Source organism: Astyanax mexicanus, chromosome 18 (genome assembly GCF_023375975.1).
Source record: "Astyanax mexicanus isolate ESR-SI-001 chromosome 18, AstMex3_surface, whole genome shotgun sequence".
Classification (NCBI taxonomy): domain Eukaryota; kingdom Metazoa; phylum Chordata; class Actinopteri; order Characiformes; family Acestrorhamphidae; genus Astyanax; species Astyanax mexicanus.
In genome coordinates this window covers 26,164,096-26,182,646 of record NC_064425.1, presented here as the reverse complement: position 1 = coordinate 26,182,646, position 18,551 = coordinate 26,164,096, and the positions used below count along the sequence as shown (strand labels likewise).

General features: G+C 34.3%; 1 protein-coding gene across 1 annotated transcript; it reads right to left on the bottom strand.

The window, feature by feature from the left end:
* Window positions 1-215: 215 nt before the first annotated feature.
* On the bottom strand, window positions 216-18,179 carry si:dkey-238d18.4 (TBC1 domain family member 15). Its single transcript, XM_007232353.4, has 10 exons — window positions 17,734-18,179; window positions 13,917-14,102; window positions 13,437-13,555; window positions 12,472-12,575; window positions 9,422-9,489; window positions 8,932-9,078; window positions 3,218-3,308; window positions 2,927-3,075; window positions 1,622-1,763; window positions 216-1,478 (listed from the first exon to the last, which is right to left on the bottom strand). The coding sequence occupies exons 1-10, from the start codon at window positions 17,972-17,974 to the stop codon at window positions 1,331-1,333; spliced, it is 1,395 nt and encodes a 464-aa protein (XP_007232415.2). The 5' UTR covers window positions 17,975-18,179; the 3' UTR covers window positions 216-1,330.
* Between the last annotated feature and the right edge of the window lie 372 nt (window positions 18,180-18,551).

Genomic DNA, 18,551 nt, shown 5'->3' with positions numbered 1-18,551 from the left:
TTAAAATACCAGTTTGTAATATGTTTTACAGAAACATACTCACTGACTGGAAATGACAAGTTTACCAATCACCTGTTTGCCTCTTCATTTTGTAACAGCAAAACATCCTTGAACCTGCTACATCTTTACACTGTGCAAAAAAGCATTTAGAGTTTCAGGTATGGAGTTTCCAGTCTATCTATTATATATTTTAGATACTTATTAGATCTATTATATTTATTAGATACAGCAGGGTAAAAATACAGCAGTCTGACAACACTAAAACTAATGTAGCATTTATTTTTCTATTCTGTTTAATTACAGTCTATTTAGTGTTCTTTTTTTAAACTTGGTATTCTAATTACATGCTTAGCATAATAATTTCAGTAAAAAGTTGAACAAACTTTCAGACCATCATTGAGGTCTCAGATTTATAAACCCCCTCACTGTATGTTAAGAGTATTGCAAACACAAAATGTGTATAATACCGTATTTAAACAAGACATAAAATTTACTTTTTACATTAAAAGTACTGAAGAGGAAGGAGTGAAGGAGAGGCTTATGTAGATTCTCCTTTCATGTCAAAAGAGAATTAGGCTATGTTCATATTACAAGCCACATTGCTCAAATTGACGGTTCTGTCCCTGAAACGCCTTACATGCGCACACTGATAGTATAAACATCACCTTCTTCACCACCAACAAAAAACGTCATATTTGAGAGATGACTTGTAGCTTTATAAAGGTGAAATGGATGTGTTAGCAGCTAATATGCAGAGCATCTTTTGCCAGAGTGAAGAGTGAACAGCTGGTCTGAAGTACATGCTCAGGTTGGGTGGTTTGCTTTTGCTGTTTTTGCAGATATAGTTGCACAGCTGCACCAAGAGATGTGTAGATACGAGAGAGAAGCACGTAGTGCTTGCGTAAAAGCAAAAAGACGCATGAATTACGATTTAACCGTTCACATGTCACATGTCCATGGATCCAGATACGTATGTGATTTAAGATCACATATGAAAGTGACTCTAATCTGACTTGAAGAAAATCGTATTCGGCATGTTCATACAGCCATGAAAAAAATCAGATCGGAGCCACATTGAGCAAAAAAATCTGATTTGAAACACTTTAGCTTAGTAATGTGAACGTAGCCTTAGAGCTGACCACTATCCTCTTGAAACCATTGAGTAGTTAAGCAGCATTATTCACTTTAAAGCTATTTTTGGCACACTTGTCCTGGACATTCCTCCTGTGGTCAATAACGTCCAGAACTCCAAGTATGATAGATTGCACAGCTTTGTATGGCCTCTTACGGAAACACTCAGAACATGTGTCAGAAGCTGGATCATCTGAACTCAGGAGAAGAGGTTGCGGAGCTGATAGAGGAAGTGCTCCTCTTTGCTCTTGCGCTTTCGACAGTCCCAGGCAGTTCGCTTGCAGTAGTTGTAGAAATGTTCCTCAGCTTTCTCCAAGCTGTGGTTTAAATCCAGTGTTCCCTGCAAACTGTACACACAGATAAAAAAAATGAGCCTGGATTTTTTTCTTTTTATGTTTGAAGCTTTTATATGATATTTTATTAGCAAAATTAGAATTCAATAAATCTGATGTAATATGTGAGGTAATATAAGTATAAGGCAACTGCAGACCTGTTTGTGAACTGGATGAGCTGAACCTCATTTCTGCAGCTGAGCAGCGCGTCTCTGTTCTCCAGCAAAATGGTGGCACAGATGAAGAGCTCGAATGTGAACTCTGTGTTAATAGCCTGGGGTTCTGTCACTGGCTCATCTTCTGCAATGTATTCATGACAGGGTTACAACAGCTTACTGAAATATACTTTATATATTCAAATTATTGAACTCCGGTTTCAATCACTTCCATGATATATATGTTCTATATGTTACAGTATGTCACACATCTCTGCACCTTATCCCCACTATACACTTATTATACCGTATCGGTACTGCACTGTCCTGTCTTTAAATTGTCTCGTCTTTTGTATTTATTGTTATTTAGTGTTATAATTTTATGTTGCACTGTCGTCACTCCTGCACTTTATGTTGTCTATTGCTTGTTGTTCTATGTTGCACCATGGTTCCGGAGGAACATAATTTAATCACACTGTGTACCTGTACTCAGATGTAATGACAATAAAAGCCTCTTGACTTGACTTGACTTGATCAGAGGTGTATAAGACCAAGCACCAAGACATGCAGACTGCTTCTACACAAACATTAGTGAAAGAATAAAATTCGCTGAAACATGTCACTTGTACGAGTTCAGTCGTGAAAAACTTCAGAGTGTAAAGAGCTTCACAGAATGAGCTTCCATTGTCAAGCAGCTTTATCCAAGCCTTACATCACTAAACGCAAGGCAGGAGGATGTATACTTTTGGCAATATAGTGTATAATGTAGGAAATAATGCACTTTCTGTTGTGTTAAAATATTAACAAAGCGCAAGTATACTGGTACTATATGTCAAATCTGTAAAAATGAAACATTTGTGACATGTGCCCTTTTAAACTAGCATAATGTTTTAAAGCAATACCTCATGGATCTCATATGTAAAATGACAGACCTCGTCAGATCAAAAGTTTAGGTTTTACAATAAACAGAATTGTATGTATCGTTTATGCAGAATAAATGAAATTTTGGTCAAATTCTGTGGTCATTACAGTCCAGAATTGCAGACTTGCACATGTATGCCCAATATTATTACAATACCCAGCACAAGTTGCAGCACTGAGCCGCTGTTTGGGTGGGCAAATATCCAACCTTATTTCTGCCAGAATCTTATTTTGATCTTGTGTTGATTTCAGAAGTCCCAAGCATTTATAACTTGGACACCAAATTCTTGTTTTTTTTTCTATCGCACATGAACAGTATGTAAGAATGTGTCATCACTTTATCTCTTTAATTGGATTGTGCCACTGAGAGTTAATGAGTTTGGTTACCAAGGCTGTGCTTGCAGGCCAGTCTCTCCTGGTAGCGTGCCCGATCCACCTGCTGAGAGATCAGCTCCAAATGATCACAGCTGAGAATCTCAAACAGCCGGAGAGCATCACTGTGCTCAAACTCACGCTGAAACCCCAGCAGCAGCCACCTGCACAGCAAACACACATCCAGAAACATAGCCTTTAGGAGGAGAGGACCGCTCAGACTGCACGCATACAGAATACAGGTACCTGGATAATAAATATTAACATCTACAAACAGCAGACAATAAGACACGAGAGCAAAAGGACCTGTGACAAAACGTCAGTCTGTCCATGTTTTCTGTGACTAGATGAGCGTGAAGCTGAGGATCCAACTCCTTCAACAGAGCCGCCTCCAGTTCTGAAAAACAGACATAAAACAAATAAAACTACAAATATAATTATACTGTCACAAAAAATGAGTCATACGCATCTGCATGGGCGTGGTAGTGGGGGGAAAGTGGACCTAACTACCCAGGACCCGAGTACGGAGAAGGGCCCATGAAAATCCAGATTTATTTTCTCTCATTTCCTGGCATGGATAGGGGCCCACTGACCTTGACAGTGTACAGGACCCAGAATTTGCTGTGCATCTGTGTTTCTTAATCTAGCTCCTGCAGTACCACTGATCTTCATTTTACCATGTTTTGATTGTTCTACCATGTTTACCATATTTTTACCATGTTTTTAGGGTTTTAAAACGTTTTTTATAGTTTTACCATCTTTATCATATTTTTACTGTGTTTTTAGGGATTAAATATGTTTTTATAATAAGTTTTACCATTTTTATTTTTACCATGTTTTTATAGTTTTACCATGTTTATAATATTTTTACTATGTTTACCATGTTTTTACAATGTTAAGTTTATTTTTTACCATGTTTAACATGTTCACTATATTTTTATCTGTTTTTTAAGGTTTTACTATGTTTTTATATTTTACCATATTTTATCATATATTTTTTAACATGTTTACCACATTCTTACCAAGTTTTTACCATGTTTACCATGTTTTTACCACATTTACTTTATTTCTACCATGGTTTTTAGTGTTTTACTACATTCTAATAGTTTTACCATGTTTTGACCATGTTTACCATAGTTTTACCATGTTTTTAGAGTTTACCATGTTTACCATAGTTCTACTACATTCTTATAGTTTTACCATGTTTTAGCCACATTTATTATAGTTTAACCATGTTTTATTGTTTTACCATGTTTACTATAATTTTACCATGTTTTTAGGGTTTTACTACGTTTTACCATGTTTTAATCATGTTTTCCATGTTTGTATATTTTTACCATGTTAACCATATTTTTACCAAGTTTTTATACTTTTACCATGTTTAATATGTTTTTACCATGTTTTTATACTTTTAACATGTTTACCCTATTTTTACAATGTTTTTATAGTTTTCCCATGTTTACCATAATTGTTACCATGTTTTTTACCATGTATTTTTACCATGTTTTTTACCATGTTTACCACATTTTTTTTACCATGTTTTTACCATATTTACCTTATTTTTACCATGTTAACCATATTTTTACCATGTTTTTTTTTTTTACCATATTTACCTTATTTTTACCATGTTTTTATAGTTTTACCATGTTTTTAACATGTTTCCCATATTTTTGAGGACTTACATCTTTTTTATAATGTTACCTTGTTTTTACCATGTTTCCCATATTTTTACAATGTTTTTAGGGTTTTACCACGATTTTATAGTTTTACCATGTTTTTACAAAGTTTACTATATTTTTACCATGTTTTTTGGGATTTATCATTTTACCATGTTTACTATGTTTTTACCACGTTTTTAAGGTTTTACTATGTTTTTTATAGTGTTACCATGTTTTTACCATGTTAACTATATTTTTACGATTTTTTTGGGATTGACTACGTTTTTATCATTTTACTATGTTTTTATATTTTTACAATGATTAAGGGTTTTCGTACGTTTTCATAGTTTTACCATGTTCACCATATTTTTTTTTTAGTTTTACCATGTTTTGAGCATGTTTAGCATAGTTTTACCATGTTTTTATAGTTTTACCATGTTTACCATATTTTTTTTTGTTTTACCGTGTTTTGACCATGTTTAGCATAGTTTTACCATGTTTTTATAGTTTTACCATGTTTTTAACACGTTAAGTACATTTCTACCATGTTTTTGAAGATTTGGTACATTTTTATCTTTTCACCATGTTTTTATAGTTTACCATGTTTACTACGTTTTTATAGTTTCACCATGTTTACCATAGTTTTACTATATTTATCATGTTTTTACCATGTTTACCATATTTTTACATTTTTTTTTAGTTTTACCATGTTTTTACCATGTTTACTATATTGTTATCACGTTTTTTGGGATTTACTACGTTTTTATAATTTTACCATATTTTTACCATGTTTACCATTTTTTTTACCATGTTTACCATTTTTTTTTACCATGTTTTTATGGTTTTACCATGTTTACCACGTTTTTGTATTTTTCCATGTTTTTTTGGAATTTAATTTTTTTTTTATAATTTTACCATGTTTACCATTTTTTCACCATGTTTTTATATTTTTTCCATGTTTACCATGTTTGTACTATGTTTGTAATCATGTTTTTTAGGGTTTTACTACGTTTTTATATTTTTACCATGTTTTTACCATGTTTTTGGGGATTTGCTACTTTTTTTATAATTTTACCATGTTTACTATGTTTTTACCATGTTTTTATCATTTTACCATGTTTTTAGCATGTTAACTATATTTCTTACCACGTTTTTGGGGATTTACTAAATTTTTTATAATTTTACCATGTTTCCATATTTTTTACAATATTTTTAGGGTTTTGCTATTATAGTTTTACCATGCTTTTACCAAGTTTACTATATTTTTACAATTTTTTGGAGATTTACTACATTTTTATTACTTTACCATGTTTACTATTTTTTCACAATGTTTTTATAGTTTTACCATGTTTACCATGTTTTTTTTACCACGTTTACTATACTTTTACCATGTTTTCGGGGATTTTCTTTGTTTTTATAATTTTACTATGTTTACCATTTTTTTAACATATTTTTAGGGTTTTACCATGTTTTTATATTTTTACCCTAATTTTAAGGATTTTTACAAGGTTTGTATAGTTCTACCATGTTTGCCACATTTTTTTCCCATGTTTTTATAGTTTTACCATATTTTTACCATGTTATTACGGTTTAACCATGTTTTTAAAGTTTTACCATGTTTACCATATTTTTATACTTTTACCATGTTTGTACGATGTTTAGTAGTTTGACTTTGTTTACGATATTTTTTACCATGTTTTTTTTTAGGATTTTTACTACATTTGTATAGTTTTACCATATTTACCATAATTTTTTACCATGTTTACCATAATTTATTACCTTGATTTTATAGTTTTTACCATGTTTACTATATTGTTATAATTTTACCATAGTTTTACTATATTTACCATGGTTTTACTATGTTTACCATGTTTTTACCATGTTTACTATATTTTTACCATGTTTTTAGGGTTTTTACTATGTTTTTATAGTTTTACCAAGTTTACCATGTTTGTACAACATTTAATTAGTTTACCATGTTTTTTAGGGCTTTATTACGTTTTTATATTTTTACCATGTTTATTATATTTTTAATCATGTTTACCATATATTTACCATGTTTATATAGTTTTGCCATGTTTACCAGGTTTACTATGCATTTACCATGTTTTTATAGTTTTACCATGTTTACCATAGTTTTACCATATTTACCATGTTTACTATATTTTACCATGGTTTTAAAGTTTTACCGTGTTCACCATGTTTTTTAGGTTTTTACTACGTTTTTATATTTTTACCATGTTTATCGTATTTTTAATCATGTTTACCATATATTTACCATGTTTTTATAGTTTTACCATGTTTACCATATTTACCATAGTTTTACTATGTTTACCATGTTTTTACCATGTTTACTATATTTTTACCATATTTTTAGGGTTTTACTACGTTTTTATAGTTTTACCATGTTTTTTCCAGGTTTGTACGACATTTAATTTGTTTTTTACCATGTTTTTTAGGGTTTTACTACGTTTTTATATTTTTACCATGTTTATTATATTTTTAATTATGTTTACCATAAATTTACCATTATTATATAGTTTTACCATGTTTACCATAGTTTTACTATGTTTACCATGTTTTTACCATGTTTACTATGCATTTACCATGGTTTTATAGTTTTACCATGTTTACCATAGTTTTACCACGTTTACCATAGTTTTACCATATTTACCATAGTTTTACCATATTTACCATGTTTACTATGTTTTTACCATGTTTTTAAAGTTTTACCATGTTTACCATGTTTTTAGCATGTTTACCATATTTTTTAAACATTTTTACCATATTTTTATACTTTTACTATGTTTACCATGTTTGTACGTCATTTAATATGTTTTTTTACCATGTTTTTAAGGGTTTTACTACGTTTATATTTTTTTATCATGTTTACCATATTTTTTTACCATGTTTTACCAAGTTTACCATAGTTTTACCATGTTTTTACTATGTCTACTATAGTTTTACCATAATTACCATAGTTTTACTATGTATACCCTGTTTTTACCACATTTACTATTTTTTACCATGTTTTTAGGGTTTTACTACATTTTTATAGTTTTACCATCTTTTTTTACCATGTTTACTATATTTTTACCATGTTTTTGGGGATTTACGTCATTTTTATAATTTTACCATAGTTTTACCATATTTACCATAGTTTTACTATGTTTACCATAGTTTTACTATGTTTACCATGTTTTTACCATGTTTTTACCATGTTTTTAGGGTTTTACTACGTTTTTATAGTTTTACCATGTTTTTACCATGTTTGTACGACATTTAATTTGCTTTTTACCATGTTTTTTAGGGTTTTACTACGTTTTTATATTTTTCCCATGTTTATTATATTTTTAATCATGTTTACCATAAATTTACCATGTTTATATAGTTTTACCATGTTTACCATAGTTTTACTATGTTTACCATGTTTTTACCATGATTACTATGCGTTTACCATGTTTTTATAGTTTTACCATGTTTACCATATTTTTACCATGTTTTTATAGTTTTACCACGTTTACCATAGTTTTACCATTTTACCATGTTTACTATGTTTTTACCATGTTTTTAAAGTTTTACCATGTTTACCATGTTTTTACCATGTTTACCATATTTTTTTTACCATGTTTACCGTATTTTTATACTTTTACCATGTTTACCATGTTTGTACGACATTTAATATGTTTTACCATGTTTTTTATGGTTTTACTACGATTTTATTTTTTTACCATGTTTATCACATTTTTTTATCATGTTTACCATATTTTTACCATGTTTTTTATAGTTTTACCATGTTTTTACCATGTTACCATAGTTTTACCATGTTTGTACTATGTTTACCATAGTTTTACCATATTTATCATAGTTTTATTATGTATACCCTGTTTTTTACCACATTTACTATATTTTTACCATGTGTTTAGGGTTTTACTATGTTCTGTAGTTTCACCATGTTTTTACCATGTTTACTATGTTTTTACCATGTTTTTAGGGTTTTATTATGTTTTTATAGTTTTACCATGTTTTTCGGGTTTTATTATGTTTTTATAGTTTTACCATGTTTTTCGGGTTTTATTATGTTTTTATAGTTTTACCATATTTTCACCATGTTTTTGGGATTTAGCACGTTTTTAAAGGTTTGCCACGTGTTTACCATGTTTACACCACGTTCAACATTTTTACCATGTTTTTATAGTTTTATCATGTTTACCTAGTTCTACAATTATTAAATGACTTAATGTAAATAAATTAATTAATCTCTCAGCACTAGCTACAGGTAATTATACTCATCATATTATACAGTTAAAGTTCTTACTTTAAAACAGAGCTAAAAGGAATCTTGTAAAGAAGAAATCTAACCGATCTTGCGGTGCAGGCCGTCAGCACGGAAGTCTTTGGAAAATTTCTCCATGTAACAGGAAAAGCTCCAGTATGTGTCCACTTCAGAATCCAGAACCTCCAAGAATCGACTGCACAGATCATTCATACCCTGCGCATAACTGACCTCTAAGAGAGAAAGAAAAAAAGAAAGAAAAAAAGATGGTTGGATGGATGGATGGAAAATAGGTGGGTAGATGAACAGATAGATAGGAGGGAGGGTGGAATGGGTGGATGTGTGAGTGAATAGATGAAAGGATGGATGTATAGATGGTTGAATGGGTGTATATTTGGAGGAATGAAAAAGAAAGAACGAGAAACCTTTTAAAAACACAAAGTGAGTAACAATCTATAGTGTTTGTCTGTGGTATAGTAATCTGTAGTATAGTGCAATTATATCATTATAAACATGTTTCATATAAGAGAAGAGGAAATGATTGTACGGCTGAATTAAAACACAGACAGTGCTTGCCTGGGTGAAAAGCAGCGTAGGTGATGAGGATATCTCTGAGCACCAGCAAGTTACCCAGACCTTCATTCCTGTGGACAAAACACACAAACTTTATTCCATTATCTGACACTCCAGCAGTATGCTCACCTGATTAAGACATTTTACAGCTGAACTATTTTTCCTCCTCTGTTAATAGAAACAACACAGTAAAGAAAAATAGTGAATCAAGATAAAATTGAGAAAGCTGCAAAATACGATATTTCAATAAACTTCATTATTTTTAGTATAGTTTTTTTTTCTTTTTTATTGTTAACGCCTATCCATTATGGATGGATCTTAAAATAGAACCCCCCCCATGTACCTCAAAAGTATTTATTTCCATGCAAGAATAACATTGTGCCAAAATATTCATACTTGCTGTGCTTTACAATACAAAACTGCCTAAATCTCTTAAAACATTTCAACGTTTATTTTATGGTGCAGAAAAGGATGCTGAATATTTAGTTACTGTGTGCAAAAACACACTAGCAGATTTATGAATCGCAGTAGTTTTAGCATGGCACCACTAAGTGTCTCAGTTGTACCTGATAAGAAAAAAAAGTACACAATTGTTAATCTGTACCAATGCAAAGCTTCTGAACATCACTATGGCGGCAATAAAACGTAACTATTACCAGAGAATCTCTGAAGAGAAGAATACCCACTTAAGAATCTCTTACAAGTCTGTCAGGCTACCAGAAGGAGATTCAAAGTGAGTTTAAAATGAATGGGTTCATATGAAGCAACTGATCAAAATAATGTAGTAAACAGACAAAAGTATGTTTGGCCTCCACAATCCTCCGACCAAACCCCACCTGAGATGAGGGGTCTGGGATGAGCTGGGGTATGGCCTCAAAATAGGGTCAAATGTTTTGAGAACCAAAAGTATAATCCATAACCAAGAAGAGAATATTATTATTGATATCAATCATTTTAAAATCATATTTGTAAACAGAATATTTAATATTGAATAGAGAGTTTATTATTCTGTTTTACCTTCATAATAAATCTGTTTTCGCTTTCAGATTTTTTTTTTTTTTTTTTTACAGTTACGCATCTCTGGGTCTCTCTACTTTGCCTCAATGGTTCTATTATTACTGTTTTTCCTGTGCAGTGGGCGGGGCCAAATTACTGTTTCATTGGTTTATAAACTTGTTCATTGGCTGATTCATGGTCTATTTTGATGAACAACAGCTCTAAAATAGTGTTGTGCGCAACAAACATTTAAAAATAAAAATAAAATACATGATGTCCATTGTAATGGATGCAGGGTCTGAATTGTTTAATGAATGAATTACATTTTAAACATTATTTGTAAGAGACATTTCTTTTATTCAGTCGTATGTGTTTAGTTATATTACTGCAACCTCTGTAAATACTGTTAAAATATGCATATAGTTAAATATAGATAAGTTCATCATTTGGTTACATGAGTTTATGCTGTATGTAAACAGTGGTACTGAAGCCTGGCTACGTTAAGTACTTAAAAGAACACTAAATGTTGACTAGAAATTTACCAGCTGACCGTCTTAAAAGAGAGAATCTTTCAAATCACCAGTCAGTTAATGTCTAACTCCAGTAAAGCTGCAGTGGGGGAGCATGTTTACTCTGATATAGGCATACACGCATTACGGTTATTCTGAGCTCCAAGGTTGTTTGATAAAGCGGTGTGGCAACAAGGACGTGTCTTTTATGTCAATAAAAGCTGTTTGAGGTTCAAATCTTCTATCAATAGATTTTCAGCACTCAGCGACTTCTGGATTGTCTAGTTAAACCAAGCTAATGTTCACAAAAAAAGAGTAGACTAATGGGATAAACTGGGCATTCAGCAATGAATGATTCTGGGTGACATGATTTCGGGTTTCACACAGCGCACGCTGAACTACTGGATTTCTGTGAAGCTGCTTTGTGACAATAGTTGCAAAAAGCAATTTCTATAAAATTGGATTTAATTAAAAATGCAGTACATTCAGTGACTTGAAGTTTAAGCATGTTATACCTTATGTTAATTAATTTACTTTTTTATTTTACTTATAGTTCTTTGTTTTAGTTATTTTTGTATTCACTTTTATTGCTAATTTAAACCATTTATTTTAATAGAAATGTTTTTATTAATTATATTAAAATGTTTTATTGGTTAATTGTTTAAATTCATTTATTTTTTTTCATCAAGTTTACCATTTGTTTATTTATTTTTTTGTTTTCTATTTTGATTTGCCTTCTTATTTTACCATTTCTTTTTATTTTAATCTCTTATTAATTAAAGCCTAGTTTGATCAGGAAGCGGCTACCTCTTATGAGACGAGGTTAAGGATTAACTAAACAAAAGGGGCTTCCAACGAAAACAAAACTGAACTGAGGTGCTTATGGATTAAACGCTGCTCCACCAGAGAGGAGAGGAACAGCGCGGGAGAGTGAAGGTAAACCAAACGCGTGCCTCGCGGTGAGAAACACACACACACACACACACACACACACACACACAGAGACTCGAGAGGGGCGGCAGAACAGAGCACACCGCTCTGCTCCACCAAACTAGAGACAGATAGATGGCGGCCGTGGAGCTCACTGCTCTACACAGCTCCACCAAACCCGAAGAGAAAAGGGATAGAGTTAGAGAGCCGGGGCTCGCTCGGAAAACCGGCATAGATTCGCTCTCCCGAGCTTCAAAGATCCAGCGCCGAGTGGCTAGTTGGCGTTGCTTATAAGCTGTTGAAAGCAGGTGTTGATAATTAGCCAATTAGCCCTCGGCGCTGGCCTGGCGCGCCCTCCGATGCCCTGGAGGACACTGCGGCCGGGCACCAGCCCTTACAGCTTTATTATCATACAATATAATACTTTTTTCTTATATTTTCTTATATCTTAAATGTATTCTTATTTTTACATACTATAGTGCTACAGCTTCTGTCCATTGTTGTTGTTTGTGAATATATTAGTTTTCCACTCATGGAAAGTATACTAAAAGAACCAATGTGTGGAAACCCTGCTGAGTAAATGAATCATTATAAAGGCATACAGCTAAATACACTTACATGTAGTACGCCAGGTCTCTGTCAGTTCTAGGGACATCTTTGTCAATGATGCGAATGGCCTCTTGGAGCTCTTCTAGGTCAAAAGTCATCCGTTCGAATAGCACCTGCATATGAAGAAGTCAAGTGTGATCATTTAAAAGTAAAAAGCTAGAGTTAACACAGAAGGTTTAATGACAAAAATATACTTAAGGAAGGTCCGTAGAACAGACAGAGACCTGGCGTACAACATGTAAGTATATTTAGCTTTATGCCTTTATAATGATTTATTATAAACAGCAGGGTTTCCAGTAACAATCTTAAAATCCTTACTGCTATATGGATCCCTACTCCCACATTAGCATGTAACTATAAGGGTAGTGGATTTTGGACACTTCATCAAGTCATTAGAGTACTGTGCTCTAGAATAAGCGGTGACAGTTAAGCTGCATAGAAATGTAAACATGTAATTAATCTAATTGAATGAACTTTTTGGGATTATAAAGGCGCACTATCAGTAAACATCCATTTTCTAGTCTTTTTTAATACACAAGGTGCACAGGATTATAGGATGCATTTTAAGTGACAATAGTAAGGAACAAGGGGGTTGCCATGTTTCCCTTCTAATTTATAAAGTCTTAAAGTCAAACAAGTGCTGCATGTTAATCTACACAGATATCTCTCTTGAAAACTTATTTGAGTGAGTAAAGCCCTTCAGTTTATTTACAGTAAGCTTAGATTTCCAGTATTTTAGAAAGGTTGGCAGCAGCACTAGTCGTGGTTAACAGCGCTTAGCTCTAGTAAATGCCGCCTGACAGCGATTCACTGAGGAACCCTGAGTGTTCTGGTAGGCCAGGTGCTATTAGCTAGTGATTTGTCCCACATAGCTTGTTTTAACTCATTAATTTGTGTTGTCCACTGTCTGTAGAACATTACAGAGCTATAGGTGTGATCTTAGAGTGAGGTCTAAAGTGGGTGCTTTAATTTACCTGAGCCTGAAGCTCCAGAAAGGACATTGTTTCCTTGACCTCTTCTGTCTGGCATTTCTGCTGCTCTCGCTCCCACTCCTGCCTCTGCTCAAAATACTTCACTGCTGCTACCAGTTCAGCTGTAATAACAGATAAGAACAATGAATTACTGTTTAAAACAAACAAACTTCATTATTCTTTTAAGCTCGAAAATCAAAAAAATGTATTGCACATCTTGAGAAATAGTGTTTACATCTACTGTCATCGGGGTATTCTCAGGACTCCTTACAGCCCAACTTAATCTCATATGGGTCCTATCTATGCCCCATGTACAGTGTACAACCCAGATAGGGACCATATTTAACCAGTCCTGGTCCAAACACTGACACTGATATCCATATATCTATATATATGGAATCCGTGGACCAAATTTTCTAGGACCCAGTTGGGCAAAACATACATGTTCATACAAGTAGAAACAATGGTTATAACCAGTTTTACCATCAGTGCCATTAAGCCGCAAACGAATGGATCCTGGAAGCACCTGCTGCCACTTCCTCTTCATGACCTGGTATCGGACGGTCATTTGCTGCAGCAAAAGGGGGCGCTCCAGAGCCGTAGAGCTGCAGGGGTACATGCCAAACAGGAAACGCCACACTGGCCCCCGTTCTGCTGGCGACACACCACCTATAAAACATTTAAAGGAGATTGTTTTAACAGGTAGATCCTATCAGAGATGGGTTTGATTTTCTCTCTCTTTCTCGCTCGTATTTTTTTAAATTAAACTTGCTGTTTGTTACAGGGAAACTGGAAAGTCCCAAAATAAACCAAATGAAAGTTCTGATTTGGTTCCATATTTTCAGAAACTATACTGTGCTAAATAGAAACACCTGAGCTCACATGGCATTCATTCATACTAGAGACCACAACTAGACTGTTCAAAATAAATTTAAAAACAATGGAATGAGACCTTAAACTCGACACCACAGTTATGGTCAGATAAAAGGAGAATATTTGATTGGGTTACTGCACCCAGAGAAAACGCTCTAAAACTGATACGTGCATATGCCTTTTTAACTGTTCCCTGCGCCTCACTGATTGAGCAGCACAGGTTAAACAATCTGCTAAAGTGAATAAGTGGATGAAAATACATTCATGACATCACAAACATGATGAATTCAAAAATTGTGGGGTTCCATGTTAGTTACTGTTTATGGATTAGAAACAGAAAATCTGTGGTCATCTTGGACATCTTAGCAAATTCCCAGTTAAAACACCCAAAAGAAAATATTATAAATGGGATGAGAGGTCACAGAGTTTTGCCTGACAACTTTACTCTGCATGCTTTGACTCCAGTTTTCCTCCACAGAAGCACAAACAAGAAGGTGCCATCAGTTGATACCCAACATCAGGCCAAGATTGGTCCATTGTAGACCTGTCACAATAACTATATTAGTTTGAATTATATACTGTTCCAAATATAACCGCGATAAACAATTATTTATGACAATTTTATGTAATCTAATTAGAAATAATAGCATAATAATGCAAACAGAACATTAATTATAATAGACTGTCCTTGCTAGGTCTATATTTTGATTATTGTGAAAGACCTAGCTGAGCAACTTCCATTTGTACAGCTTTGGTTTAGCAATGCCACAATTAGAACAAACTGACCACTCTTATATACAGCTTATGGTTGCAGTTATGTCATCCTATTACAGTATTAAACTGGAGTTCACCATGCTCTTTACAACCACTCATTCTTTTACTACTGCTTTTATGAAGGCATGCTGCATGGACAGAATAAAATGCCAGAATTCAGTGTTTAAAAAGCGTCCCAGTACTTGTGTCAATATAGGCTAAAAGTACATTTTTACTATATATATTTTTTAAATATTATTTTATTTCTACAACACATTCTATGTCTACATTCCTCTTTTCCCATTTAAAGTAAGTGAACCACAAGCACCACAAACTGATTAGAAGCACACTCAGTAAGGACAGAGTACAGCCTGGTTGTGAGAGAAATGAGTCAATCAACACAGTCTTTAAAACTCAAAAGTGCTCCATCAGCAGTAAACATGTGATTTCATCAGATCAGAGAGGCCCTTTACTCACGCTCTACAGGCTCTTTTGTTTTGTTAAAGTCAACACTATTGGGATTGAATAAATGTGTGATTAGAATTGTATTACTTTCTCTAAATATATACTGACCAATTCAGACCAATTCAGATACATCCTAGCTAGTCCACACTAAAAGAAAGACAAAAAGCACAAAACAACACCTAATCCCCCTCTATCTGAACTTTATCCCCTTTATTAAAGCTCATTATGTGAGTGGCGTTAGCTTTAGAAGGGTTTTCCTGCAACCAAACCAATGTGTTTTGGAGACGCATGCAGCACTGCCCATACAGCGACAGCCTGTTTACATCACGTGACATGCGTCATGCTTACACAGTGCTATAGTAACTATATCAGCTGAAATGAAGTATTCTTGTTGGTCGGATGTGCTGGAGGCCAAATGGAAAACAATCAGTATAGTGCCACTGGCACAGATTCCAGACAATGGCCTAAAAACACCAAACACACACACACCCACACATCCACACACACACCACAAACACACCCACACACAACAAAGCTTACTTTAGAAATTTACTGAGCAGCTTTAAGCAAGACTGTGGTAGAAAACAAATCACGAGTAACCCTGCAGTTGTTGATGTTATTTACAGCAGAAAAGAGATAAAATGAGATATGTATAGCAGTCTATTAAATAGTTTGCCTCAGGCACTGTAGACTGCCGGTAGTCATATGGGCAAATGTGACCAAAGCCTTTATTGTTAAATCTATGATCATGGCCTATTTAGTTTCTAAAGAGGCTGTTTACAATGAGCACAAACTTGAGTTTTATTTCTGAATATCTGAATATTCTTAATATCTGGATATTCTTGGACCCAATTTTGATTACACATACTACCCTACCACTACTTTATATGGGACTTTCTGAACATGAGACAGACAGTATCATAATACAGATCCTTCCTTGTAAAAATGTATTGCAACTGCACAGCAGTGCAATAGAATTTAACCTCCATGTTTAACCTTATATGTCAATAGACACACATGACTATGGGAAGTACAGAAGCACATCCAGAGCAGTGGTCAACCACCTTGGCATCTGTAAAACAACTGGGGATAGGGCACCTTAAAAAGTAAAAAAAAAAAAAAAAAAAACATAAAAAAAAAGAATAGTATAATATAAAATTAAATTAAATTACTTTTAAACATGCTGGTCCAAAGGTGCAAATCATTGATTCTGAATGCTGATAAGCTAACTGAGTAACCAGCTCTTAGCCAGCATAGTCTATGTAGCTTTAGATTTTGGTCATGCTGGTCAAACTGGTGGTCTAGCTTGGTCATGGTGAACCTGTTGCAGACCAACAGGTTCAGAGCTAAGGTGGAATGTGGGCTAGATGGGTTCCGAGTGGGTATGGGCTCTGAGTGGGGTTGTATTGGTGTTTTTGCTGGTAACTAGTTGGGCTTCCCAAATGGGCCCAATCATTACAGCCCACCTTAAACTCACATAGGTAGGCCCCATATGCAGGGTACGACCCAGATGGAGCCCATGTTAACTCCCTCCTAGTCCTATTTTATCCCTAATGGTACCAACATGGAACCTGTGGACCAGACCAAACTTTCTGGAACGAAACTGGGATACCCATCAGGGGTGTTCCATATCGTCTCGTATGCAATAATATCGCCAGCATTTTTCAATATTGTGAAAAATATTATACCCTGAAATATTGTGCCATATCATCCACCCCTAATTATCACATCATGTTACTACTTTTTTGCTGATTTTAGCAAAAGAAAAATTCACACTGTTCTCATTTCCCATTATATATCTACTAGAGACATATTATATCTGTCCAGTATCATTCATTTTACTTTAATCCTGGATAATATGGAGATATTTAGAGACATTCTGGATCATTACAAATCTGATAAAATTCTTGTAATTTTTAATATCTCATTTTTTGTTGCAGTAGTGTATTCTTGGAATGTTTTTTTTATTTTGTCATATCGCCAAGAGTATCACTATCGCAAAAAATACCATGAAATATCACCATGAAATATCGTTTTTAGGGATATATCACTCACCCTATAGGTCCCTCCTCTGTTATGTCTGAACTTATATTTAAATCTAATAAAAACGTACTTTACAACTTTATAAATTTAATAATAATTTCTCTATTTTACTAGATATTTTCAGTTATATGATTTATATATTTTACTATAGTGACTCTGTGTTTACCGTTTTTGAAGATGTGCAGTCTGAGTCTGGACTCGTCCACTCTTCCCTCAGAGTCCATCACTCCGGGCAGCGGCATGTTCTCGCAGGGAGAAGCTCCGCAGCTCACCGGCGCCACGCGACACTCGCGGACCGGCCGCTCGAGCGCGCCGTTCGGTCTCCTCCCGTCACGGCCGCTACCTTCAGAGCCCGGTTTACACGCGCTGCGGGGCGAGGGGAGCGCTGTCTGCCCAGTACACGCCATATTCCGCAGGACACCCCGTTACCCCGAGGCCCATTACACCCGGTTTCACCCTCAGCACGAGCGGCCGGATTCAGTCTGTCCGCATTAATGAGAAAAAAAACAACCGAGAGTCTAAAATCCACCGGGACTTTCAGTTTGCGCTCAACAAACTCAGCAAGTTTACCTCGGCACAGTTCACACACCCTCCTCCCCCTCCTGTCATATGACCACCCTCACTTTCATCTGCCTCAGAAAATGAGAAACCAGCCCCACGACCCCTAGCGCTTATTCCACACACAGCATGCAGCAGCAACACGTAGCTTTACAGCAAGATATTCTGCCCAAAATCACACCAGTCATAAATACTAATTCTGTTTTACCAGAAACACCCATATTGCAGATCTGTAATAACATATGGAATTGTTTAGTAAACAAAAAAGTGCTAAACAACCCAAAATATGTTTTATATTTAGATTCTTCAAAGAAGCACCTCTTGCTTAGATGACAGTTTTGGCTGGATTTTCTCAGACATGTTAATGTGGTAGAGTCAACTGAAATGGCTTTCAGTTAACAGCTGTGCTAATTTTAATTACTTGAA

Bases quoted from the DNA above. Each gene is read 5' to 3' on its own strand.
- si:dkey-238d18.4 (XM_007232353.4), bottom strand. From the start codon at position 17,974: ATGGCGTGTACTGGGCAGACAGCGCTCCCCTCGCCCCGCAGCGCGTGT. The intron at 9,490-12,471 runs GTAAGTGTATTT...TTTTGTCCACAG, and splicing joins AGAGACCTGGCGTACTACAT to GAATGAAGGTCTGGGTAACT. The intron at 3,309-8,931 runs GTTAGATTTCTT...TCTGTTTTTCAG, and splicing joins CGGCCTGCACCGCAAGATCG to AACTGGAGGCGGCTCTGTTG.